At 50.1% G+C, this 27,238-nt stretch overlaps 1 protein-coding gene across 19 annotated transcripts in view; it reads left to right on the top strand.

Annotated features, from left to right (window-relative positions):
• Nucleotides 1-27,238, top strand: part of Rbfox1 (RNA binding fox-1 homolog 1) — an 825,209-nt gene that overhangs the window by 691,219 nt on the left and 106,752 nt on the right. For all 19 annotated transcript variants that reach the window (XM_090324596.1, XM_090324586.1, XM_090324602.1 and 16 more), the window contains one exon: nt 9,090-9,335. In XM_090324596.1, the coding sequence (XP_090180722.1) occupies nt 9,090-9,335 (246 nt within the window). The remainder of the gene's footprint in view (nt 1-9,089; nt 9,336-27,238) is intronic.

Raw genomic sequence — 27,238 nt, 5'->3', positions numbered from 1 at the left:
TGGCAAGCCTGCTGCCCACTCCCTGCGCTGGGGTTCTGTCAGGTGGTGACAGGGTGGCTCTGTCCCCTCCCAGCCTCCCCGGAGAGACCATGAACATGAGAGGTAGCCAGCTGCTTGCGGGGAAGCTGTGCGGTGGTCACTGCTGTTCTGAGGGATGGTTTGCTGGGGTGGATGATGGCCCCGAGGCCATGCCAGGGGTCTTCCTGTATGTCCAAAGCCAGGCTAGACTTGAGTCCACATTCGGCTGTGGAGGGACACAGAGTGTGAGGAGGAGACAGGAATGGACTTCGGAAAAGAGGAAAGCAGTATGTCTTAAGGGAGTCGTGAAGTGAGGGGACGTAGACCACAGAATTTAGAATGGTAAGTGGTGCATCGTTATTGTGAAAGAAAAGATGCTTCTGCCAGCTAACACGACCACTGAGCTTCATCATGACCACCATCGCTACTGTCACGCAGCCGTCACACAGATCATCCCCATCACCCCACGTCACCACCACCTCCATCCAAGTATAGGAATTCATCTCCATCCGGGCGCCAGTGACTCACGCCTGCCATCCTAGCTGCTCAGGAGATCTGCGGATCACAGTTCAAAGCCAGCCAAGGCAGCAAAGTCCATGAGACTCTTATCCTCAGTGAACCATAGGAAACCAGAAGTGGTGCTTGGCTCAAAGTGCTAGAGTGCTAACCTTGAGCAAAAAATCTCAAAGGAGGGCTGGGATATAGCTCAGTGGCAAAGCGCTTGCCTAGCAAGTGCAACGTCCTGGGTTCGGTCCCCAGTGCCAAAAAAAAAAGAAAAGACAAAACAAAACTTCTCAAAGGTTAGTGCCCAAGCCTTGAGTTCAAGCCCCAGGACTGACCACCCCCCCCAAAAAAAAAGAGAAAGAAAAAAGAAATTGTGCCTTGCGAGGACCAGTGAGGGCTGAATGTGGACTCTGGGCTGTGTACTGGTCTCAGTTGCAGAGCTGGGATCAGATAAGAAAGACTGTGGGGCTCTGGGTTAAGCAATTCAAAGAAGGACGCCTGCTTACCTCCTGAAGCGGCTGGAATTTTCAGGCTGATTACCTGCTGTCTTGGCGGGTATGATGGGAAGTGAGAGAAATCGAGGCTGGCACTGGTCTTGTTCATCCAGGTTTACTTCCCAACTTAAGGAGTTGGGACAAAAATAAAAAGAGAGAGAAGAAAAACTCACATAGTACTTTCTTTAAGAACGACAATCAAGATAAAGCTCTTATTTCCATATCCTAGAGTTCCTTTCATTTAGTCTCATCCTGGCTGACCTTATGTACCTAGCTTTTGAGCTTTTGTAATCCTCTGCTAGGGAAGTCCTGGACGTATACTGAGAATCCTGTGGTCAGCCCTTAGTTCTTTTACTGATAAACCTGACATTATCTCTGAGACTTAGGCCTCTAAACGCAAGATGGTTCGGGATTTTCACTTCCACTTGACTGAATGGGAGTAAATGAGTGTGAGTGAGTGAAGGTATCCTAGGTGCCTTGGCGTTGTGTGCGCACGCGTGTGTGGGGGTGTGTGTGGGGGGGGGGTGTGGGTGTGGTAATTTGACTTTTAATTTCATCCTTACAACACATCTTCATCATTGTCAGTCCTTCCATCCTCCTTCCCCATCTCTCCTAAAGATACCTGGTACTCATAAAAAAAGACATGTGGAATTGAAGCCACTCTGAACCACTGCTTAAAGGCAATTAGAAATTAATTAAAGAAATAAGTGGGACCTCCCAGTAGAATCATGAGGTTATTCAACGCTGACTCTGTCATCACACGGAAACAGTGGCTGAGGTTCCGAGCAATGCAGTCACCTCGTCTAAGATCAGCCAGTCTGCCAAGCTGCTGCACGTAGGGCTCTTTCTGGTAATCATAACTTCTAGCATTTGCCAGTCAGTGTACAGCTAACCGTGCAGCTCCGTTCTGCATCTGTGCCAACATGATATTTTTGATTCCATGTATCTGTGTCTGTATCACTGTCTCTTTGAGCATCCTTCACCCCTAAACATTGCCCCCCTTGCCTCCTTAAAAAAAAAAAGAAAACAGAAAAAGATAATAGCAAGCTCCCTGGTGGCTTTTTTTTCTATAACTTTGCATACCGTATATTTAGTTTAGTAATGAAAAATTCCAGCTCCAGGCTATGCATATGATAGCATTTCTAATGTTTTTTAAACAGCTTTTAATGCAGTCGAGTGCTCTGTGTGCGTGTGTGCGTGTGCGTGAGCGCGCGTGCATGCTCGCATGTGCATGTGTTTTCCTGCTCCTCATCACTGTCTGCTCAGTGGGGAACTCGGCCTCCAGAGGAGGGAGCCCTGGCTCCCTCTCCAGGAAGCTCCTGTCTGAGGTTGGTGTGGGGAGCAGTCGGTGTTGCGGGGGGGTCAGACAGCCAGGCAGCCTTGTCTCCCGGCACCGATGCCCCCCCAGCAAACCCTCGCCGCCCAGCCCACACACCTAGCATCCTAATCCAGCCTGGCGTCGGGCAGATGCTCTGTGGCGTGGGATTTAAACCGCCGCTAAGTTTCTGGAGGAGAGAGCACGCGAAATGGTACAGCAGGTAGGCCGCTTTCTGTTTAATTCTTCCCTGCCAGTTGCGATGGGATTGTGGCAGAAGGCTTTCCTTGCATTCAGTTCACCCTGACCGGAATCCAGTTTCCATCTTGAGTCACTCTGGGGAAACGTGAGTGTCCATAAAGTGTGTGTGTGTGTGTGTGTGTGTGTGTGTGTGTGCATCCCCGCATCCTGCTCTGTAGCACTGAGCTGCTCTCAGGAGCAGCAGGTTAATGGTAGCATTTTGCATTCCTCCCCCCCCACCCCCACTTATTCCAGCGCCTCCCGGAAGGGCCTGGGCAGCTTCCCTCCTTGCAGCACAAGAGGCTTTTACTAAAGATGAACCATCCCTTGCCAGAGAAGTCGTGAGCCCCAGCTGCTAAACTAAAGTAAAGCAAACTGTCAGCAAGACAGGAAACTGCAGCTAGCCACGGGCATTCACTTTGCCAGGGGCCACGGGTGGCAGCATGGTGGCAGTGTCTCACTGCAGTGGCGGCCACTTGCCTGGAATGTATGGGCTGTGACCTCGGTCTTGACAGCTCTAGGATATTTCTTCGTTATAAGATTGGGGTTGAACCCAAGAGCAAGCTTCTTCAGGGGAAGAAGAAAGAGAGAGAGAGAGGGAGGGAGGAAGGAAGAGAGAGGGGGGGGGGACAAAAATTTCAGTGGAAAGGAGGAAGGGGCATTTAAGCTTAGGGGAAGCACACACACACACACACACACACACACACACACACACACGGAGGTAAGAAAATATTTGAGGCGAGGCAGGTAGTTTGAGAAACAAGAGCAGACCATTTTCTACCCTGCCATGGTTGACATGGGATTCACATTCAATTTCTACCAAACTCTTTTGCCAGATGTGACTGGCTATCTCCCTTGGCTCTCTCTTTAGCTCTTCCAAAACTCCTTGATTGAAATCGCTGGGGGCTTAATGGGAGAATAGGGGGCTGTGCCCTAAACAGCAGCCCCCGTGAAGGTCCTCTCCTGAGCCCCCGCCCGGTGCGGACGGAAAGGTCCAGTGTGTTTCAGTGGCCCGGGGAGGGGCTCTGTGAACGTCTGGATGTGCTCTGCTCAATCGCCAGATTACCGTTGTTTGTCTTAAAATAGCAGCCATACTCTATTTCATGCTTCAGTAAAATACTTAAATTGAAATGACTTCTTTTTTTTTTTCTCTTGCTTTTAGGAATGAGACTTGATTGCATTTTAATAATCTTTTTGCCCTCAGTCACCCAGTGAAAACTACCCATCGGGCCATCTTGAATAATTATAGAGTTCCATGTCCTCATGGTATTCTCCGAGCTGTTCTAATTAATGAATTCCAAGAGTGCCGTAGAACCAGAGGTGGGATGGTTACTGTACATTCATCCACGCCCAGGCTCCTTTTGTGGTTTAATTCTTGCCGTTGTCGTTTTCCTCCTAAGTAGTCACACAGGGGTTTCAGTTCACCACGTCTGGTTTGGGTACCGCTCGTCTTGATGGGTGTCGTCCCTTCCAGCATTCTCCCCACGTAGAGAGGCGCTTTAGTTCAAGCTCCTGCTCAGACCTGCAGTAGCAAGAGGGAGTTTTAAAACCTGAGATCCTAAGCTCTTTCCACCCCCCTCCCCCTCCCCCTTTTGTGTATTTAACAGCAACCCAAGAACATTCTGGAACTGGAAATGGGATGTTAGCTTTGCAGAAGCTTTTGTGTGCGGGGGGTGATACGGGGGGGACACTTACAAAGCCATCCCCTCCCCGTCAAGGAGAAGGGATGCCCACCCACAGGCACCCTCCCTCTTCATGTCTCTGTGATTATTCTGTTTATTTCGGGAAAGTGGGGGGTGGTGGCATTGGGGAAAGAGGAGGCAGCAGCCTCTGCAAATGAGGGAATGTCTGGCCAGAATGCTCCCAATAATTTTGCCTGTCACCATCAGCGACAGGGAGGTGGCTTCAGCTTTCCACAGGAGCCCAGTCATGAGCCTGAGATGAGCCATGACCCAGAGTGGGAGAAGGTACCCCTGTGCCCCTACCCTTTGTGTGCTTTTCCAGAAATACGTTCCAGCTGAGCTAAGAATCGAGGAACAATCCCTTAGAGAGGAAACAAAGGCATGCCTGGAGCCCTGGGTAGGTGAAAGGTAATTCCATAGGCAGTACAGTGATCTTAATTAAATATTAGCTGTAATTAGCCTGAAGTGCAAATGTTGGGAATATTAATTAGGGTCTCTCTGGAGCTGCTGTCGGTGTGAATAAAGTAACAGTAGGGGGTCCCCCCCACCTCAGCATCTGTCTGGGAATTCCAGGTGTGGGTTGTCCTCTGGAGTGCCTGCTCTTAGTTCCTAGTTCCTGGGTGACAGGTGACAATGGCTGGCTACCTCTGTGGCTTCCATTGCTTTAGTTCTGAGCGCGACCTCAGTGCCCTCTGTCTGTCAGGATGGCTCTGCCCTGGGTCATACAGGGAGATTCACGCTGGCTCCAGTGATGCCTCTCCTAGATAAGAGGCAGAAAGGCTTAAAGCCAGGTTTCAGACCCATAGCTTTTCCATGCCTCTAGATGGATCGCTCTCCACATCCAGCCAATCAGATGATATCTTTAAGCCAGCCATCCTACAAATAAGAGACGTAAACCCATTCAGGGCCCTGGAGTGTGGGATGGAGGGGAGGTGTTTCTTGGAAAACAGGAAACCACTTCCCTGCCCCTCCAGGTGCTCCCCTGGCAAGTGGAGAGAAAAAGAAGGGTCCCAGTCCCATCCCTGGCTTCTCTAAGAATGTCCTCTACCTGTGACTTTATTTATCAGCTCAGGGACACCTTCCGCCTCTGTCTGCCGTGAGAGGAGAGCTGCAGATTGCACACAGTAGGGATTTTAGGCATCTGAACAATCGATGTGTATGTGGGGTGGGGGCGGGTGTCACGGCTAATCCTTCATGGGAGAGGACTTGCCTCTGCCCAGCAGGACGTCGTCAGCCAGCCCTGGCTTCCACCTTCAGGATTCCAGGGGCACTACCTTCCCCAGTCTGTGACAAAAGTAAAATGCCCCCACTCATTGCCTGCACCCCCCGGGGAAGCATGAAAATATTCTGACAGCTATCTCTGTCTATGTCCATAGGCAAAAAGGGAACAAATGAACATGGCTGTGTCTCAAGAAAACTTTATTTACAAAAACAGAGGGCCAGATTAGCCCCATCAGCCATTTAGGAACCCTTCTTCTAGTTCCTCCCACTAATTTCCCCCTCCCCCTAAGTCCTCTGCCAGCTTAAGCCTTTTAGAGTCCAATCTCCATTTTCAAAGCATATAATTAGTCAGTGCTCTCGTAATTGTCACTTTGCATCTAGGCCTGCTGCTGGGGGGGGGGGGGATGTGACAGTGAGTGTGGTATCTTCCTCCTCTTCCCCCTCCTCCCCCTCCTCCTCCTCTTCCTCCTCCCCCTCCTCCCCCTCCTCCTCCTCCTCCTCCTCCTCTCCTCTTCCTCCTCATGTAGCAGGAACACTCGGGCAGGCCAGAATGCTCACAGTGGCTGGGGTTATGTGAGATGTGGCCCCAGGCTGGGCCATGGTACAGCATGGAACCTGGGCAGTAAACCAGGGCTATCTGGGGAAGAAGACGCTGGCTGGAGGGGGAGCTCTTGATTATGGATCTAGGTAAAGGAGGAGGTTTTCCAGACAAAGGAGAAGGGACATTCCCTGGGTGGGGGTGGGTAGCAGGTATTTAAAACATGATGATGGCCAATCCCCTTCTTCCAACTACAGACTTCAGAGGGTGGCCAGGGTCCTTTCCTCCAGGAGCGAGCACCCCACAGGATGCTTCATTCATCCTAAAATGTCTTCCCAGTGACTAAAGGCCACCGGGTCAAATGTGTGACGTGTGTCATGTGTGCCTCTGCGAGATGTCCCTCTAGAGGGAGAGGAGCACACCAGGGCCTTCGAGGGAGTCTTGCCCATTTCATGTGTGTGGGGTCATCTCGTGCTGGCCTGAGAGGCCATACCTAGAGCCTGCACCCCCCCCCCATCAAAAACGGGATAGGTAGAAAGTCATAGAGACTAAGAACACCACCCTGGGGGAAGCAGACTCTTGTGTCACACGCGCACACACACACACACACACACACACACACACATATGTATATCCCAGTGTCTGGGGTGCTTTCATTAGCTCCAGAAACATGTTGGCATGAAGTCTGTAAACATAAGACTAAGTTCCTGGAAATACTCTAGATAAGAAAGCAAAGATCCTAGTTTAATATAACGCAATACAAGTTTTTTTATTAAAGAATTTATTTTTCCATCATATCTCAGATGACGTGTTTAATGACAAGTATTCAAGGAGGGAATCTCTATAAGCAATACAATTTTTAAAAAATTAATCATGACGCTTTAAGTGATGATCATGAAGAGAAAACTAGCTTAAGAAAAGCAGGGAGCGACGGGGGAGAATGTACTCAGACAACCAACATGGTGCATTGACACCTCTGTACAAGGACTTGTCAAGATCATAAAATCAGAATTATCCCCCATACAGCCCAGCATTTTAGTCAAGATGATTCAGCTTTGGAGATCTAATGTGCGGCAAATACTTGAGCCTTGGGATGCATGAAAGGATACATCTTGAGTGAACCCCACACCAGCACGAGTGGTCCCCCACAGACGGGTCACTGCATGGGGAGGGAGGGGGGGAGGGAGGGCTGGTGAACTGGGGCTAAAGACCACTTCATGGCGTGTGCATACTGCAAACCATGGAGTTGTAGGCCTTTTCTTTTTGTCGGTCATGGGGCTTGAACTCTGGGCCTGGGCATTGTCCCTGAGCTCTTCCGATCAAGGCTTCGGCCCTTGCCTTGACTCACAGCCCCACTTCCACGTCCCATTTTCTAGTGGTTAATTGGAGATAAGAGTCTCTTGGCTTTGTAGTGCCCCCTGAGTAGCTAGGATTACAGGTGTGCGCCACTGCCCCCGGCCAGAGTTGTGTGTCTTAAATACAGTTTTTGTGTCAATAGCATCCCAGGGAAGGGCGTCCCCGGGGCGTCTCAGCCCTGGCTGAGACTCGGGTGTCGACCCTGAAAGACCATGAGTATAAGAGGAGCCTCAGTGACCAGAAAACACTCCGCACGGTTACCAAGGAAAGACGGGGTGACAGGCGGCCGCACAGACGGCCCCTCCACTGCCCCCGGGGCTGCGGGAAATGGGAAAGGAAGGGGGAAGAAAGAGAGAGGAGGGGAAAAGGAAGGGAGAGAAGGGAGGGAAGGTGTATGTTTTAATGCCCATTGGCACAGATTGGGACCAATTAGTCTGAAGGATGAAGAAGAAAGGAAGGAGTGTTTTCACTGGGAAAGGTTTAAAATCTATCTGAAGCTCCTTCTCTTTTCATCTCGGGCCTTCTAATGCAAGGTCCTCTCGAAACAAATGTGCTGGCGCCCGGGTGCAGGGGTGTGGGGTTGAGGACTGTCCCCTCCCCCTGCGTCACCATCTCTGGGGTGAATTCAGGTTGCATTAGCAGACGGTCGGTGGTGGGTGCAGAGAAAATGGCAGCAGTGGTTCTGACACTTTTGCCCCGGAGTCATCCGGGGAAGGATAAAGTCGCATTTAATTGACCACAGACCATGGAAAAGCCTGGTGTTTGGTGGTCCTAAGCCCTCTTTTGATATTCTCTCTCTCTCTCTCTCTCTCTCTCTCTCTCTCTCTCTCTCTCTCTCTCTCTCTCTCTCTCTCTCTCTCACTGTACAGTTGCATCTTCGGGAAGCATGGAAAATTTGAATCTCTAGGCTACTGTTTCTGTGCGACTGTGAAGGGTGGGAGAGTTACGGGGGTGGAGGTGGAGGGAGAGAGATGCTTCTAGAAATGGAAACATGAGTTCAGTATGTGTTTTTTTAATTCTTTTGACTTGACTGTAATTATCATACTGCATGTTTCGGCTATAACTGAAGGACGAATTGTTATATAATACCTGTACTTCTTTTTTTTAAGTAAAATTAGAGTTGGAGGGGGTGGGGGGTTTGTTGCCTAATGGAGGGTCAGGATTAAGTGTGGTATTTTACAGCAAGAAGAGGGAGTATGGAGATCAAAGGAGGACCTTGCTTCACTGGCTGGTTTCCCTTTGAGTTGGGGTACACACACACACACACACACTCACACACACACACACACACACACACACACACACACACTCACACTCACCTGACCCATTATGCGAGGCCAGTCACATAAAACTGATTAAATCCACACGTGCAGGTGAATGGCCTCTCCTCCTTGGATTGCGTCTTGGGGACACAGCCCCTCACCTCCTGGGCTCTCTGTCTTCCTGCACCTCGGCCTCCACATGTATAAAATGGGGGGTGGGGAGGGTCCCTCCTCTGCTCCAGCATCTGGGAACCGTGGCCCCGCTGGGTCATGGCAGGCTGGAGGAGGCCCGGTGTTGACTGACTCCTAGAAAGCATGGTGTGGGGATGGGAGACCTCGGGGCCAAAGGACAGGTGGGCGTGTGGAGGGAGGGAAGGAGGGAAGGAGGGGAGGAAGGAGGCAGGCTCTGTGTGGAATGCGCTCACCGTGTCTCCCCCTCTCCACCTTGGGGTCTTGCAGGGTAACCAGGACGCCTCGGCAGCCCCGGACACCATGGCTCAGCCCTACGCCTCGGCCCAGTTCGCCCCGCCTCAGAACGGCATCCCCGCGGAGTACACGGCCCCGCACCCACACCCGCACCCGGCGCCGGAGTACACGGGCCAGGCCAGCGTCCCCGAGCACACCCTGAACCTGTACCCGGCCGCCCAGCCGCACCCCGAGCCCAGCGCCGACAGCAGCGCGCAGACCGTCTCCGGGACGGCCACAGTAAGGGGGTCACCTTGTTTTCTGGGCCCACAACTTTGTTTCTTCCCCAGTGGAACATTTTGTCTAACATTCATTTTACTAACGAGAGATTCCTGGTGGGGGGGGGGCGTTGCCACTGGAATACTTTTTTTTTTTTCTTTAATTGTCTTTAAGGAATAGACTTTAGATAAGCCCCAAATCCACCTGTTTGGGGGACATTGACATCCTGTGCAGTCAAGGCCCAGGTCTGACTTAAGGAAGGCTGCAAACATCCTGGAATGCACTTGATATCTGGGGTTGGAGGCTCAGACCCGTAATCTTCACCACTCAGGGGTGAGGTTTGGAGGAGGCTTGTAATTCAAAGCCCCCCCTGGATAGGAAAGTCTGCAGCACCCCATTTCCAGTTAACTAGGAGAGCAAGGAAGCTGAAGAGCATTGCACAGCCTGGAGCGAGGCTCTCCCATGAGAGCAGGCAAGAGAGAATGAATGAATGAATGAATGAATGAATGAGAGAATCTTGTGCCCTGTCCCCCCCACCCCCCGGGTCATTGAAACAATGTCTGTTTTGTGTGTGTCCTTCCCTGGTTTGTGGAGTTTGCACTGCTGGACCAAAAGGGAGAGGAAGGTGTACATTGAGAGGGTACAGCGTGTGAGAATTTAAGGGGTTTTTGGAGGCATGTAGGGGAGGAGAGGGGAAGAGAAACAGTCTGTATTTGGGGGATCCCACAAAAAGGGCACTTTATTTCATGTAGATCACCTCAGTGGATTACGAATAACCAGAATAAAAAAAAAACTCATCCCCCATCATAAATGAAAGCCAGTGCAATGGACTAGAAATCAAAGATAACCCTCAGCAAAACCAAAATACATTCAAGTTAAAAATGTTCTCTGGGACTGGTTCCTCCCGCACAAAGCTCAGGAGAGCCAGCGGATGGGGTGTTTAGCCTCTTCTTGGCCCCCACTCCATCAGGACGCAGCAGGCTCCAGGCCTGGCTTTGCTCTCTCTGCCTGCCTCCTCCACTGGCTGGCAGAGCATCAGAGCCCTTTACTGGCTGAGACAGAGGTTTGTCTGCCTTGGAGCTCTGTGCAGACCCATGGGAAGAAGGATCCAGGGTAGAAGGGCGAGGACAGGCTACTGAGGTGTGCAGACGTGGCCCTGTTGGTGGAGAGAAGCAGGCTTGCCGGCGTGGAAGAGAGATGGCGGGGCCAACAGAAGCCGAGGAGTGAGAGGGGCTGCTACCAGGGACACACCGTCTACCACATGCAAGTTGAGTGATGAGGTCCAAGCATCTGGAGAAGGAAGAAGTGAGAGAGAGCACGCTAGCCTGCTTGACTGGGCTGCCATGTTCTGTGCCAAGGGGACATTCCTTAGAGGGGACAGGAAATGAGCCACATTGTGGGAAGGAAATCTTAGGAAGTGCAGATCAGGGAGAAAGGAAAAGAAGCAAGGCAGTCTTTGCAGCTTTATTGATAGAGGACATGGTGTGTAGTTTATCAGACTTCTATGCATGCCTTCCATACCTATGCCTGGAGCTTTCATCCATTCAGTCAATAACAACAAAAGATGACTGCATCACTTCCAAAATTTCCTCCTGCACCTCGACCTTCTCCTTCCACTATAAACAGTTACTTGGCAGTTTTGAGAGATTTATTGCAATGAAAAGTAAGACATTAATGTGCTCTTTGGTCTGTTTTCTATTACTGTGCATCATTATTTTTAGATTCATCCACATTGCTTTATGTCTTGGTAGCTCACTCCTTTTCATTTCTGAGTAATAGTCCATTATATGAATATGCCAAGATTTGTTTCTCCATTTATCTGTGTGTGAGTATTAGGGAAATGCAAAGATCATAAATGAGATCGCCTTGTTTCCTGCCACAAATAATGACACACATATGCTCATTTCTCTTGTGCCAAAAAAGAAGTAAAGAAAAGAAAGGAAAAAGGCTCTCTTCTCTATGATCCACATTTGCATCATTCTTCTTTGATCTGAGCTTAGCTGAGGCTCTTTTATTTAGGATTGTCGCCATTGCCCTCAACATTCACTGCGTTTATTTGGTCCTGACCCCAAGGCCTGAATTTCATGTGGAACAAATTTAATTTCAAGATGGGCTCCCCCAATCCTGAATACAAGGCCATCTCTAAACATAAACATTTATAGTCCGCCCAGAGTGGACAGAGTGCAAGAGCACACGCCTAGGATTGGTGAAGCCCTGAGCTCCATCCTCAGCAACCCCCCCCACACACACACACACGCACACAAATAAAAATAAAACATAGTTGCTGGGCTGTTAGGAGAACAGCTCTGCCATTCCCTAGAAGACAGTGTTATTCCTGAAATACCCGTGTCCTTTGACACAAATAGATACCGTGGTAGTCGATGCCATCCTGAGAACGTTGCTGGGGCATCCTTTCCTGGAGAATCTGAGTCGTTTGGGGGTAAGAGAAACCCATCCATCCATCTGGTGGGCTCCAAGAGCATCTAAAATATGCACATGATTTCACAGAAAGTACACCGTCTGTTCAGGGAAACAGCCCGCACCTCAAGCTCCCAACCAGAACAAGTGAAGTGCAGATAGAGAAGACTTGCTGGGTCCCCCTCACAGCTCCCCAGGGACTCAGAGGTGTCCTTTCGGGGCCATTTTTTTTCTGCTGAATTTCCATTTAACATAGGGCTCCAAACATCATGGATCACAGTCCCCACAGAGCCCGTGCGATCTGATAGCAGGTACTGCTCCCCATGAGCTATTTGACTCTTGCTGTATTATAATGAGAGATTTGCCGGTGGAGAATTCTCTGCGCATCTCCAGTAGCAACTTGACTTCTATTTTTAACACCACTGCAGTCTTGGTTTGGTTTCCCACACTTTCCCAGTCACTCTGAACCCCAGTGGGAGAAGGAATGTGGGTCTGGAGGCTTGGTCTGTGCTGGCAGAGAGAATTGTCTAAGAAGGTCAAAGCGTGTCCCTCTTACTCTAGTGCCTCTAGCAGAGGTGATGGGGAATCGCTCGCTCGAAAAGTTTTGGTTTCGGTTGAGTAGCTATTATTATTGAAGCAATTCACCGTTAAGAAAGGCCGGACATCAGGCGCTCACGCCTATAATCCCAGCTGCTCCGGTGGTTGAGATCTGAAGATCTCGCTCCAAAGCCAGCTGAGGCAGACAAATCTATGAGACCCTTATCTCCTGCTAACCAGCCAAAAGGCAGAAGTGGAGACGTGATTGAAGTGGGATAGCACCAGACTTGAGTAAAAACTCTAATGGAGAGCATGAGGGCCCTGAGTTTGCATGCACGCGCACGCACGCACGCACACGCAATCACTGAAAAGGTACAAAATGAAAACCAAAATTCTGCAATACCTATAACCCTAGCTCTTAAGTCTGTCTTCCAGAAAATTAAGAAAAAAGTACTGACTGGTTCCTTTTCCCTTTTCTTCCCTTCCACACACACTTGATGTGTGTTGTACACTCATAAGGATGGAGACTTACAGATGCTGAGAGACCACGCTAGACACCTCCCACTGCATCCTGCTTCACTCTTCTTCAGTTTATCTCTTCACTTTATTTTTCACTGGGAAGCAGATGAGAAGGTTAAGTTTGGGAAGGGAATACTTGCGTTGTCCACTCAGGAGTGTCGAATGCCAGAGCCTACCTCCTTTTCCACACTGTGTCTCTCCTGGAAGTTTTCAGGGGCAGCACATAGAAGATCAGTTACTTGAGGCGCCAGCAAGAGATTGAGGATTAGGCTGGGCATGCCAAAGATGCCATCATCCAGAGACTTAGAAGGCAGGAGATGGGAGAAAAGTGTTTTGAGGCTGGCCCAAACCCCTCCTCCCCCAAAAATGTCAGCAAGGCTGTATCTCAGAAGAGGAGTGGGGCATCACAGTACACGCCTGTAATCCTGGGGACGTGGGAGGCAGAAGTCTGGACCCATCCCTGAGCAAAAGTCTGACTCTGTAGATTAGTCGGGATCTGTCCCTCTGTCTCTGCTGGTTGAACCACTCTGATCCTTCCTCCCATCATTCCCCGTGGCCCTTCTCCCGATCTCCTCCTCATCGGCTCGCAGAGCATGGGTTCGAGAACACCTGAGAGTTTCTTCACCTTTGTAGAAGGAACTTACACTGAAAATTTTAAAAGGGCCAAATCATAGAAGGATAGATGTCTGGAAATAGGAGAACTAGACCTTTCAAAGTAGGACTTAGGGAAGAGGAGCCTGAAATGTCATCTGTGAGATTTTGGGGCTGAGCCCGAGCGCCAGCTTCTCGGCCATTCGATTGTGTCATGCAGTACACACGTGTAAGAGGAGAACTTCAATGTCCCATTCTGCTTTTGGTGAAGAAAACTTCACATGAGTTGAGAGGCATACACAGAGAAACTGCTGAGGACGCCATTTTGCATTACGTGAGCCAAGATTACCTTCCAGGCTGTTCTCCCCTCCATCCTGTTTAGATAGTACCTTTCCCAGCTGTGCACACGGGCTCCTCTCAACACATAGCCATTGCAGGCAGGAACTGACATCACTCACTGCACCCTGGAGAGGGCCTGGCAGGCCCAGCGTGGTGGCCTCCAGCTGCGCTCTTGTTTAGGCTGGCGCCTGGAGCACGATGCCATGTTCCTATGGCTTCCGATTGTCTTTTCGGGTCACCACGTGGTTGGGCCATGTTGTCAGCAGCCAGTTCTCTTTTCCTACAGTTCACGTTTAATGTAAAGACACGGGGACTGCTTCTTGTTTCCCATGGAGCCTGGAATATGACATAGCTGTCTCTCCTTGACACCTGGAAATATATAGCTGGTGACTTTTGGGGTGGAATAAAGGCCATCAACCAGGTCTTCATCCTTTGAGAAGCCAGTAACTTTGTATGTCACAGCATTCCATCCTGGGGGAGGGAAGGGGGTCACTGTGACACCAGTGGAGGACAGGTGTGAAAAGAGCAGATTATCTTCGAGCACCAAACGCCCATGTGTCTGGTATTCTGCTGAAGGGCAAGGAGGAAAGTCGGGAGAAGCAAGTTAGAGCCTAGGAAACCTTAGACATTCTACCCGACATCGCTGAGCTTCTGGGTTATTGGTTTTGTGTTGGGTTTTGTTTTCCTTTCTCCTACCTGTCACTTGGGGGGATTGTGTCTTCCCAGGAGCCAGTGTGGGCCAAAGGATTATCCTCGTGATAAAGCACACAGTATACACTTCAGCAGATGGGCCCAGTAGAATTATGAGCTAGTTAGGTTATCTATAAAGAGAAGATGAGCGAGTGATCTCTTTGGCCCTGAATTCTTTATATTCGTTTTTCTCCCCAGACAAATATCTCTATCATAGGAATTGTAAGGTATTGTGTGTGTTAAATCCAACGAATATGCAAAATCCCAGATTTATTACACAAGAAATTCTGATATATGATAGAATACATTTTATCAAAATATATGCACATATAGCTAAATATCACAGTGAAACCCCTCCTTGTAACCATTTATTGATACTATATATGAAAAGGGGGAGTAAAAAGTCATTCTTAGACAGGCACTGGTGGGATTACTGAATCCCAGCCACTCAGGAGGCTGAGATCTGAGGATCACAGTTCAAATCCAGCCTAGGCAGGAAAGGACTATGAGAACCTCCCCCCAAAAAGAACTCAGAAACAGCCAAAAGTGGTGCTGTAGTGTAGCTCAAGTGGTAGAACGCTAGCCTTGAGTACAGAGAGGCTCAGGGTCAGAGCCCAGGCCCTGGAGTTGAAGCCCCAGGACCAGTGGGGAAACAAGTCGATCTTAGAGTCAATGATTCCTATACAAATCATTTGCAGTCACTTTGCCTGAAGGCAACTGATGGATGTAAGCTTTTGCCTGACCTAAGTCCAGGTCATGAGCCGAACAGGGGAAGATTTGTCAGAGGAAGAGAAAACTAGAGTTTTGTTTACAAGTCCCAGTCACATCTTTCTTTTGCTAAATGAGCAAAGCTTGAGGATAATCTTAGGATCAAGTTCCCTGGTGCAGATGAGGAGATGTTAGACACGGGTGGACATAGGATGTGACCCTGAGGCTTTGGGGTGGTGCTTGGATAAGTGGAAGAGGAACCAGGCGACAAGCTCTTTACAAAGGAAGAATGTCCGTTCCTGAAGGACCTCATACAACCTGACAATCTCATTTGGCTCTTCACTTTTGTCGCAAGCTGGAGGCAGGCATGAATCCATTTGGTAGGCAATCTAGGGTCCCTTGCCTTCCCTGAGCCACGCTGCACGCTTCATTCAGACCATTCTTCCAAAGGATCACGGAGAAGGAAACTGAGGCCCAGACGCTCAGAGAATGCAAATCCAGACCTGGTGGTAGCTTCCAGAACACTCTGGATAGGGCCTGTGTTTGCTAATGACTTTCCCTCATGACTGCTTTCATCGAGGTAATACCATCACAGACAGACACTTCAATAATCATGCCACCAGCACTCTGAGTGTAGTAGATCTGTGTGAACTCTGTGTGCACGACCAAGAATGTGTGTCACACACGAGGTCCTCCAGGCCCACACCCTCGCCCTCCTGGCTTCCATGGGTACCACAGGACCATCACCACCCAGAAGAAGCCCGGATTTCCCCCGAGAAACTTGCTTCAAGGAAATCGCTAATTATAACCCAAATTGTATTTGACTTCTGTATCTTTGCTTTCACAGTATAACACTGTAATTTAAGTAGATCGTTCCCTGGCCTTTTTTTTCGGTGGGGGGAGAAATTAAGTTCCTTGTTTCCCCTCTTAAACTAAGAAAAGCCTGGTCATGGCAGGTCTCCAGTGACAGGAGGTGGGTCTCATCCCCCCTTTTCTCTCTAATTGGCTTGCAAGTGGGAGTCAGACTAGCAATTATTGGAGGAGTCCCCTGGATTCCAGGCAGTGTCAACTGTGACATTCATCTGGGGTTTGCACAAAAGCAGGGGGCAGGGGGAGGTGCAGGCTGTAGGGGAGACGGGAAAGTGGAAGGCGGGGCTCATCCGTCTTTGAATTTTTCAGCTCTTTTTTGTTTTTATTTTTGTGTTGTCTTGGGGGGGGTGGATCTGAAGCTCTGGATGGGCTAAAACAAGAGGGTTTGAAGTGGGAAAAGTGGGAGAGGACAGTGGGAAGTCCTCACCTGTCAGAAGGACTCAGAGCGCTGTGAGTCCTGCCTTTCCTCTTCTCCCCAGCCTTCTCCAGGTCTTAGCTTCCAGAGTAAAGAGCTATGGCAAGAGGTGATGCTGCAGCCCATGAGCTGAGTTCTGGCCTGCCACGTGGTTTTTGTCCAGAAAGTTTTATTGGCACATAGGTGCGCGCACACACACGTACACGTATGTACATGTACATGTACACGCCTTTTGTATTAGGTCAGCCGAGATGAGTGATTGCCACCAAGCCCTGTGATCCACCACACCAAAAATCCCAATAGGAAAGAAGAGTGGCTCTCCAGCCCCTGCTCTGGGTCTCCATTGACCTGACACTTGTTCACTCGATGGAGACCTCGAGTGTGGTTTCTTAGACACAGGGAAGCTTGAGATCACGTCACATGTGGAGAGGGGAGGCCCTGCCCCCAGCTCTGATGAGGAGCGGGGCCGTGTGGACGCCTCAGCTGATGCTGAGGGCAAGCCGTCCCCGAGGCCTGTGTGCCGGCTGCCACCTCCCCAGGCTGGACTGACCTGGGTGGGGGAGCCTGGCACCTGCTTCGGGACCTGCGGGATGTGCCTGAGTTATGGCTTAATACAACAGCTCTAGTTCCTCAGATCACCGGTGAATTACAGCCTTTAATTCTTTCCCTCGGTCAAACTGTACTCTCCATAGAACTGGAGGGCAAATAGATCTGAGCAAAGCCAGGATGTAGTGGATGCTAGAGTTATTGTACCAGAAAAAGAGCCCCCCTTGTCCCTTCAGCACACACACACACACACACTCACACACGCTGCCCTCCTTTGCCCTATTTTCCCCTGTCTTGCCTTTTCTTGCTTTCTTTGCAAGTCCTATCTGGATTTAAATGGATTCTTACTAATAGGACAAATAATAATGGCGCCGAGTAATGTGTGACAGTCAAAGCCTAAGAAGTATAGATGAGGAAACCAGGCCCTCAAAGAGCCAGAAGCATAAGGCCTACGCCCAGCCCTCTTCAGGCAGATGCCAATAGCACCACTCTTTCTAACACACTGGGGCAACTGTTACACACCAAGGCATGGGCAGCCAGACCTGGGTTCTGACGAGGGTGACCGAGGCTCATCTCTCAAGGAACCTACAGAATGTAGGAGCCTGCACGACTCTTTTCCTATAGCTAGACTCACTGCCTCCCACAAAAGAGCACACAAGACATGAGGAGTAGAACCACGAAAAGTTCATGTTTGCATCTCCTTTTGTGCTCAGCAAATCTTCAGGGGGAAAAAAGCCCCCCCAGACCCTCCCACCCCACATCCTAGTTGAGGGAATGCTAGCAGATGCAGTCAGGCTCAGCTGGCCCTTTAAGTCTAGTGTGTGTGTGTGTGTGTGTGTGTGTGTGTGCGCGTGCGCGTGTGCGTGTGCATGTACACGTGCATGTGTGCGTGACATTAGGCATCCTGGAGCTTCCCTGCCTCCCTTCTCCAGCTCAGATGCTGAGTTCCACAGACTGCTTTGAGGATGTGTAGAGACCTGACTTGAAGACTCAGTTACCCCGAAGTAATTACAGACCTGGAACTTCCGGAGTAGGTGACACACAGGCCTCTGCTATTCTTGAGAAGAACGGAGAGCTGACTAACAGCGAAGGGAAATTGTCTTCCTCCTGTGCTGACCGCACGCATCTTCCCTGGCGCTCATCCAGGTGCTATGCAATCTCCTCGAATGTGATACTACTCAGCATAATGAAATAATCATGCATCCACCACAGCGATTTGGATTACTCTGCAAACAGCTCTCCTGAAATTGCATTTCCCAGCAGCCAGCTCTCGGGGCCAGCCCAGGGCTGTGGGTCCCCGAGCTTTCAGGAGCCTGGAGCCTGCCTCTGCAGGCAGCGATGGGCAGATGGGCGCCATGGGTGCTGGGTATTCACGCCAGGGGGTTGGAGAGCTGAGGTTCCTGGATGTCTCACTGCATGCAGCTGCTCTGAAATCAAAACAAACACTGATAGCCTAGTTTAGACATGTTTGAACTGTTAGGTAGAATGAGGAAGCGAGAGGAGAGAAGAAACAACTCCAGAGTATTTGAACTCCAGGCCTGCGTGCTGTCCCTGAGCTGCTTTTGCTCAAGGCTAGTGCTCTACCACTTGAGCCACAATGCCACTTGTGGTTTTTTTCTGAGTAATTTGTTGGCGTCTCATAGATTTTTTCTGCCCAGGCTGGCCTCGAATCTCAGCTTCCTGAGTAGCTTGGATTATAGGCATGTGCCACTAGCGCCCAGGTCTTTGTTGCTTTTGAACATTTTCTACCTCTGTCTCAAGACCAGTGTCTGTGGTCTATTCTAGATGTCTTGAGAATTCATCCCTTTTCCTGGCTTCCAAAAATAATTTATTAAACTGCAACTACATGTTGGACACACACTAACATGGTACATATATAACCAACACAATGACTGTCATTTGCATCATGATGGGTGGAGTTTGAAGCAAGAAAAAGTCATAACTTAATATCCCTTCAGGAATGAGGCAGTGTGGAAAGAGGAAGCAGTCATGGAGCTGGGTGGGTGGCAGGAAGAGAAATGAGGAAGTGCTTGTCCAGTGGTCTACACAAGAAGTGACCATAGGAAGGTGGAGGGTCTATAAATGGCCAAACAAATGGATGAAGCTCTTTTAAAGAAAATGCTAAGTGGTGTGCACCCAGGTGAACTTTCGTGGTAAGCTAAGGTGGTCTAGTCCTTAGCGATTTCATCCTCACAGGAGCCCTGAGCACTGATGAGGCCAGACTCTTCATGGATGTGTAAAGGAAGGCTTGGTGACTTTCCTAGGGTCACATGGATTTAATGTCTGGTGGTGTCTGAGCACATACAATGTCCTGATAATCACATTGCTACCCTCCCCCTCCCCCTCCTCCTCCTCTTCCTCCTCCTCTTCCTCCTCCTCTTCCTTCTCTTCCTGACCCCTCCTATAGGCTGCAGGAATGGAGAAGCCACCAAGCAAAGGATGAAGGGAACTAGAAAGAGAGAGATGTGTGGAGAGGATGACCTTGCCCAACCTTGCTTAAGGAAAGAGAATCAGGAAGCACCGTCATCTGACTCAATTCCCCCAGAGCCTGAGTCTTTGACCCCTCCAGGAACAGCATTGACCCAGCAGGCACCCAGGCAAAGGCCATCTTCCAGTGCAGACTCTCTGCTTGGGTGGCCTTGCAGCAGCAGAACCATTCTGAGTCAGTTCATTTCTGTGATGTGCAGTGCATGATGGGAGTTGGGCATAGGGAACATCCACAGTATTTTTAAGCAATGGAAATGAGAAAAATCTGCCTTCAGGGCATTGATCCCAATTCCATTTAGTTCTGAAAACATTTATCAACACCTACTGTGTGCCAGGTTCTTGCTGGGAAAACCAGATGAGTCAGACATGGACCCTGGCTGGGAAGGATGGATGGATGGAGGTGGAGGGGTCCCCGCTGAGTGAGCGATGGGCTCTGAGTTAGACCTTGAGATCTAGAGGGAAAGGAAGTTGAGAGTCAGGGGCTGGGGGGGGGAGGGGCCATGCGCCCTTCTCCTAGCTAAAGGGTGAAAAGAGTGACCCGTTTGTCCCTCTTCCCCCTGTCCCACAGCCAGAGCGGCTGTTAGAGCCTCACGAGGCCTGTCCCACTTTGTCTGCCATGTGAGGATCACCCAGGTTCTGCCCGAGGCCTAACGAGGCCCTGGAGAAACACACCCATTCCTGAACAGCCTCCTAAGCTCCCTATCGGTGCTGTCTCTGTGTTCAACCTCTCAATGGCCACCACCTGCTGGGCTCCGAGTTCTGTTCTCTGGAGGGAAGGGTTGCTGCGTTCAGGAATTGCTGACTCAGGCAGCAGGTTCTGGAGGCAGACAACATTTCCTGGGAATACTTCCACCCACTTGTGGGTCTCACAAGGAAGGATTGCTCATGATCGCCAAAGCTGGCTCTAGCTGGAGCCTCAGAGTAAGACGTTGTTTGAAAATAGCCCTCAGATACAACTCGTCAAATGAGATGGCGTTATACCACCTTGAAGTGAGCTCTAAGATCTCATGAGCACTGTCCTTAGGGGATCATGGGAAGAGTCCCAGAGGCCATGGAGGAAGGAGCTGCTGGAATCTAGGAAGGATCAGAGCAAGGTTCCCTGCCCTCCCCCCCCCCCCCACACTCCTGCAACTGTCGGGGGCGTGGAAGCTGTAGGCCACAGGTTAGCTGTGGTCTGTGTCACCCAGCACCCTGGCTCTGCCCTTCCCATCTCCTCACTGTGAAGGGACACATTTCTGTGGCTTTGTGTTGGGTTTGTAATCAGTTGTCGTTATAGTGACTCTAGGAAACCATCAGCTTGTGAGGTATTGGCTCCTTGTCTTTGCTTTTGGTTACTCTACCTGTAATTGTCGGTAATATTCTGGGTTAGTTTGCCTACGTCTCTGTGTCCTTCAGCCAGACCAGGAAGTCGCTGTCTTGTGGCTTTCGCCTCCTCGTTCCTGAGTGTCTGGGCAGCTGAGTTCAAACTGGTGCTCAGTAAAAGTGCACTAATGAAGCCCGGTGCCCTTGGCTCAGGCCCGGATTCTAGCTGTTTGGGAGGCTGAGATCCAAGGATTGAAGTTCAAAGCCGGCCTGGGCAGGAAAATGGTGCAACCTCAGACAGGAAGCAAGAACCAGGGCTGGAGGCATGGCAGGATGCCTGCTTAGCAATTGTGAGTTCAAATCTCAGTACTATCTAAAAGAATTCTAAGGTAGAGTCTCCTACTTTTGCCCAGCCCAGCCTTTGACTATAACTTTTTATCCCCACGATTCAAGTAGCTGAGAGTACAGGCATGAACTACCACATCAAGCCTGTAGGGCTTTTTGCTTTTTTAAATGATGCAAATCAACGCCATTCCTTATAGGTAGGGGAGAAACATGTCAGTAAGCTAACCGTAAGGGCAATATGCACAATTGTTTTCTCCTGTCCTTCACTGGCCACGTGGTGTGGATTCTTCGAACACTTCTTTTTGTGATACCACCATTTCTGTTCTCTGATGTGTGTTCTGCACACTGCTTGGGGGCTGGGGGGTTGGTCTTATATTTAGCCAGTCCCCTGCAGTTGGGTACTGTGAGGCTTTTCTCATTTTTCACTGTAGCAAATACCCCCCGGATGAACTCTCTTCCTCTCATCTCTGCCCATTTTCATGAGGGTTTCTGTAGGATAAATTTTCAGAAGTGGAATGGCTGGGTCAGAGTGTTAAAAATGCACATTTTTTAAAAAAAAGTCAGATAGTCAGATAAAACTAAAATATCACCCTCTAGAAAGATTATACCTATTTAAACGCTCTCCAGTGCTTCCTGAAGGGCCAGGGTTATTCTCTCTCTCTCCTCCCTCTCCTCCCTCTCCTCCCTCTCCTCCCTCTCTCTCTGTCTCCCCCCCTCTCCCTCTCTCCCTCTCTCCCTCTCTCCCTCTCTCCCTCTCTCCCTCTCCCCCCCCCCTCTCTCTCTCTCTCTCTCTCTCTCTCTCTCTCTCTCTCTCTCCTCTCCCTCTCTCCCTCTCTCCCTCTCTCCCTCTCTCCCTCTCTCCCTCTCTCCCTCTCTCCTCTCCCTCTCTCCCTCTCTCCCTCTCTCCTCTCTCTTCCCCCTTTCCCTCTCTCTTCCCCAGGAGGAAGCATTATCTCCGAGTGATTTAAAATGCCTGAAGAAAGAAGTGGTAATGGCTTCTGAACAGCTCTGGCTTAAACACGGGCAGTGCATATTGGCTTTCAGCTTGATAAATACTTTCTTATAAGGTCATAAATATTGGTGGTACCAAAGGTTAATGTAGTATGCAATGCTGTAAAATTCAGCAGGCAACCTGCTAGATCATAATGATGCATTAGCCCCTTTCAGAGTGAAGTGTGATGAGTTACAAAGCAGGCTTCTGAGTGGCCACTAACTCAACAAGTGCATAATTGCGTCGGTGGGCCCCGCCGTGGTAACAAACATAATTTATGAAGTGAGCACCTTGCCTTTTGTTAAATGCAAAGAAAAAAAAGGCTTAGAAGAAAGAAAAGAAGGGAACGGGGGAAGGGGAATGATTAGTGGCTTTGACTGTGTTTCTAATCTCTCTTGCAAGCGAGGGGATACTTAAAAGACCCAGATACTTTACTGAATTAAAAGAATAAACAGCAAATTATCCTTACCCATGTATGAACAGGAACTTCTCTTCTGGCTGTATGCCAATCAAATTGGAGGCGGGCCTCACAGACAGTTTTCACCATTAGAACGCTTAGGCTTTGAGAAATTCGATTTAAAATGGTTTTTATTTTCCTTTTGGTTTGTCTTGAAGTTTGTGATTTGGGGAACTTATTCGATTTTTCTTTTTATCTGGTTGGAAACAGGCCTCGTCGTTATTTGCTTGTGTGCTGGGCTTGGTTGCTGTGTCGTTGATTAGGGAATGTACAGTTTGTCTGCACTTGACGTAGATGGTCGGCTCTCCTGGGAGGACCCCTGGCAGAATGTGGCTGTGCCAGGTACCTACCATTCGGCCTTGTTTCTTAGGCGACTGAACACATTCCCACCATGGAGGACAGGCTTGGCCCAGTCCACCTCTGTGTCTGCCTGTGTGTGTTGATCTCTTGACTGTTCTGGTGATAAAAGAACACATTTTATTATACAGAAATAAGCAAGGCATGTGTGTATGTGGTGAGCCACTTGTTCTGTTCACCTTGGAAGACAGTGTTCTGGAGCAGACCCAGGGGTCTGCCTGTCCATCTCCCAGCGAGTCCCTGTTTAAAGGCATTGGAGTATTGCGGCGAGCCTCGGAGTGCAGGGAAGAACAAAATGGACCCCGTGCCCTTGAACTAGGTCTAGTCTCGGGGACAGGCACGGAGGGCTTGGCCTCCAACCAGGCCCTGCTGCTTTCCTCAGTCTCGCCTTTCACCTGTTGTGTCGCCAAGAGCCAAGTCCCTTCTGGGTCATCTGCATGGCTACCATCTCACATGCTTCTCCCAGGGCTTAGGTCCCAGCCCAGCAAGCAGACCAGCCGCAAGCAGAGCGGAAATTACAGGTGTGATGGGAGACCTGCTCGTGGTTGTGGAGTGAGGAGCAGAGGGTTTGCTCCTGGGAACCCATGGGTTCATGGGAACATCCATACCTGGCAGGATGATGACAGAGTCACCATCGCAGATTTTGCATTCCAAGAGGGACCAGAACCCACGACCGCAGTGCTGGGCTGGCCTGTGAGAACCATGAGCTGGAAGAGGGTCCCTGTGCCGTACGTATTGGACGGGCACAGGAGATCTGGAGGAGTGACATGGAACAGAAGGAAAGGGAAGAGCACCGAGGTTTGGAAAGCAGTGGCATGCAGACAGTCACGCCATGTGAGTCCCATTGGCAAAGGCTTTGAACTAAGAGCCCCCCTGGCGGTAGCCCCCACTGTGGAACCACGAGGACCTCGAGGCGCTGGAGGCTGAGGATCCACAGGCAGAGATGTGCTGGACAACGAGGCCTTAAGACTTGCTCGTCGGGATTGCCATTGCTGAGAGCAAGGAGAGAAGCCACTGGAAAGCCCAGAGCAGTGACCCACCCTTCTCTGGAACCAGCTCCAATGGGGACTCTTCCTGGCTCAGCACGGAAGCTGCCAGGGACCCCGTGGCTTCCAGTCACATCCATTGGGGATGACCCCGACAGACACCGGGGCTCTCCGGAAGGCCTGGGGCAGGGACATGGCGCTGTGAGAGCCCTCAGAAGGCCCATGGTAGCTGAGCTACCTCGTGCCACTGGATGTCTCTTACATTTTTAACGAGGAGCCTGGAGGCACTGTATAAGTAAAACGGCCGAATTATTAAATTACCTACTCTACAGGGCCTCTTATATTAGTCCTTAATTAAATGACGCTTTTCATGTTAACAAACAGAGCTCAGAAAGGAATTCCCATTTTTAATTCTATCCTAATAGAATTCGGAAGCCTGGGAAATGTCTTAGCATGCAGTTTTCGGGCATTTTGCCCCCTGGATTTGAACATTCTCCATAACTACCGTCGATGATCCACTTCTCACCAAATCCCCACATACTCCTGGGAATTATGCTCTGAGCCCCATGGGAGCCACAGGACTGGGTTTCCATGGCTGATTTGTAAGCAACTGAAGAAAAGAGGCCAGCAGTCATGATTTTCAGTGTCTATCCCTGAAAGAGGAAGGAGGCAGTGGAGGGGAAGGGCTGGGGTAGAGAGAGATGGGGGGATGACGGAAGGGGCAGCATCAACTAAGATGGGCTGTCCTCCTACACGGATTTGTTGACTTGAAAACCCCTTCGGAGGACTGGAGATGAGGAGACACGGCAGACAGAAAGGTGGTCCACTGATCAGGAGCAGAGTTCTGTGTGTTCAGATGCTGGACAATTTAATGTACGAGAAGGGAAATGAATGAGGAGAAGGGCAGAGGTCCCAGGCCACAGGGAGAGGGAACAGGCCCACACAGGGACACAGGAGCCCATGCAGGGCCTTCAGGAACTGTAGCTTGGAGCAGCCACCAAGAGAGTTGGGGAAGGGATGGGCTAAGAACCTGCTGAGCTTACCTGGTTTGGAGCGAGAGAATCGACAAGTAAACACACTGGTGCAGTTACACCAGAAATGCTACCAAAGGAACTAAAGAGGATCCTAGCATAGACATCAAGCTGCCGAAGGGTGGGTGAGAAGGTGGGAAGCGGTCTGAGGAGAGGCGCTGCGGGGCACAGCTTCCCCAAGTCAGTATTCAGCGACATCCCTTTGGTGGCAGGGGGAGGCCATGAGGAAATATTTACAGCATGGAAATGGGCAGGAGCCATTTTTCTTGTCTTTTTTTTCTTTGATAAACAACGCTTGGTGGTTGGGCAAGTGAGGCTGGGCAAAGAAGGACGATGTCTGTGGTGCTAAGATGGTGAAGAACAGCCCGTCTGTTGTGTGGAAGACCCCGGGAGGATTAGTGTAGCATGCACCGAGGCCCTGGATCTCCATCCCGCGTTCCCTGATCCCGACTGGTGTCTCTGAAGTCTGTCACGGGGATTTTCGTTCCACTTGCAGGGCACTCACTTTATCCCATCGTCCTAGCTCATCACCACGGTTTCTAATCCCCTCTCTACACACTAGGGGATATATAAAACTCCGTGCCTTGATCCTTCTACTTCGTTCCCAGAGCGTCGTATCTTTTCCTGAGTCTGGAATCTGGCCTTTTCCACAGTGGAATTTTACCTCTCCTACCCACAAAAAAAAATGCGTCTTTATTTTGGTGCCTGGAGAGTTTTGGTTGGTAGCTACCGTTTCTTACATAAGCCTCAGCATCCAGGGCTTTCTTGCAGTTTGAGAAAATAGGTGTGTGGGGCTTTAGACTCAGATGGAGAGGTCGGGTGACCTCTCTCCAGTGTGTGCAGTGGAGCATAAATTGTCCCCAGAGAAGGCACAGGCTGAGCCTTCTCGAATGGCCTCGGAGTGACCTACCAGGTCAGCGTTCATTGACCATGATGCTCTTCTCTTTTTGTGGTGAATCTGAGCTGAGCCCTCAACTTGATCCTTAATTTGCACTGCAGGAGCCAAGAGGAGAAATCCATAGTTCAGGACCTGATGGGATTAACGTTGCCTGCGCTTCCAGAGGCCGTTTATTTTCCTGTCACCTATTTATCAATGCCAGACGTTCTCTGACAAATCCTCCTTGTCCTTCCACAAAACAAATAAGATATTCCAGGAGGAACATGGCAAATGCTTGTTCCTTTTCTTCCTCCCCTCCTCTCCACCTGCCCTCCCTCCCTCCTTCTTTCCTTCCTTCCCTCCTTCCTTCCTTCCTTCCTTTTCTTTCTTTCCTTCTCTATCACTCGCTTACACCATTTTTTGGTCTAATTTCCTAAAGCACACTTGTTTTAAAGAGCCGTGCACATGACCTGAACTCTTGTACAACGGATAAACACGGTCGACATTAGATGTGTAAGGCAGAGTCAGCCCTACAGGAGAAAGGAGACGCCCTAGCCACGATGTAGGTGAAGCTCACTACAGAGGATGCTATTCTACATCCCCAGTTGCAGAAGCAAGGACATGGCCAGCACAAAGGCTCAGGGAGAGCACCCAGGCCCTGAGTTTGAGCCCCTGGCTGAGAACCCACACAGGCACACACACACATGGATGATGACAACCGTGGTGACGATGACAGAAGAAGAGAAGCTGACTCGTTTTCCATTTTTCCAGTACTCCTAGCTTTGTCCAGCCTAGGAGGGAACTGAGCAGTTACAACCTCTCAGGGTGTATTCTAGACCAGAGCTGAAGGAGTGGTGAGGGTAGCCACAGAAATCTGTGGTCCTCTCGGGAAGGCCTTCCTGGGTTCCCATCGTCCAGGCCGCGTGCTGTCATGCCTGCACATGCAGCTGTAGTTCTGTCTTCGATGTTCCCTTATGTGAAAGTCCGGTTGGTTGGTGAGCCACTTGACAACGGAGAGGTTAGCTAGCCTGCGTCGGCTTACACAGCGTGTGGCAGAGCAAGGCACACCAAAAGCTTGCATTTAGCCTCTCCCCAGCTGTTGTGGCGTGTGGTGGGTGGCAGGACTGGCCTCTCATCAGGAGAATGGACATGTTCACAGCGTCACCGCCATTCTGTGAGTGAGCCAACTCCAGCGAGTCACACACCCCTAACCATGCTTACTTGTGTAACTTGTTGCAGTCATGGATTTTGAACTCCAGGCCCTGGCATTTGCTAGGCCAGTGCTCTACCACTGAAGCTGCGGTGTCAATTCTCTCCTTCGTTTCTAATTCCCTTGGACAGTGATCCTCCTTCCTACACTTGCCTCCTAGCTGTGATTCTGACCCCACTTTCTCACCACGCCCAGCTTAGGTATTGAGATGAGGGCTTGCTAACTTTTTAACTTGAGGGGCCATGGAC

The sequence above is a fragment of the Megascapheus bottae genome, chromosome 36 (assembly GCF_031878675.1).
Source record: "Megascapheus bottae isolate mThoBot1 chromosome 36, mThoBot2.hap1, whole genome shotgun sequence".
NCBI classification, from domain to species: Eukaryota; Metazoa; Chordata; class Mammalia; order Rodentia; family Geomyidae; genus Megascapheus; species Megascapheus bottae.
Note: the sequence above shows the minus strand (reverse complement) of the source record. Positions and strands in the feature narration are given on the sequence as shown.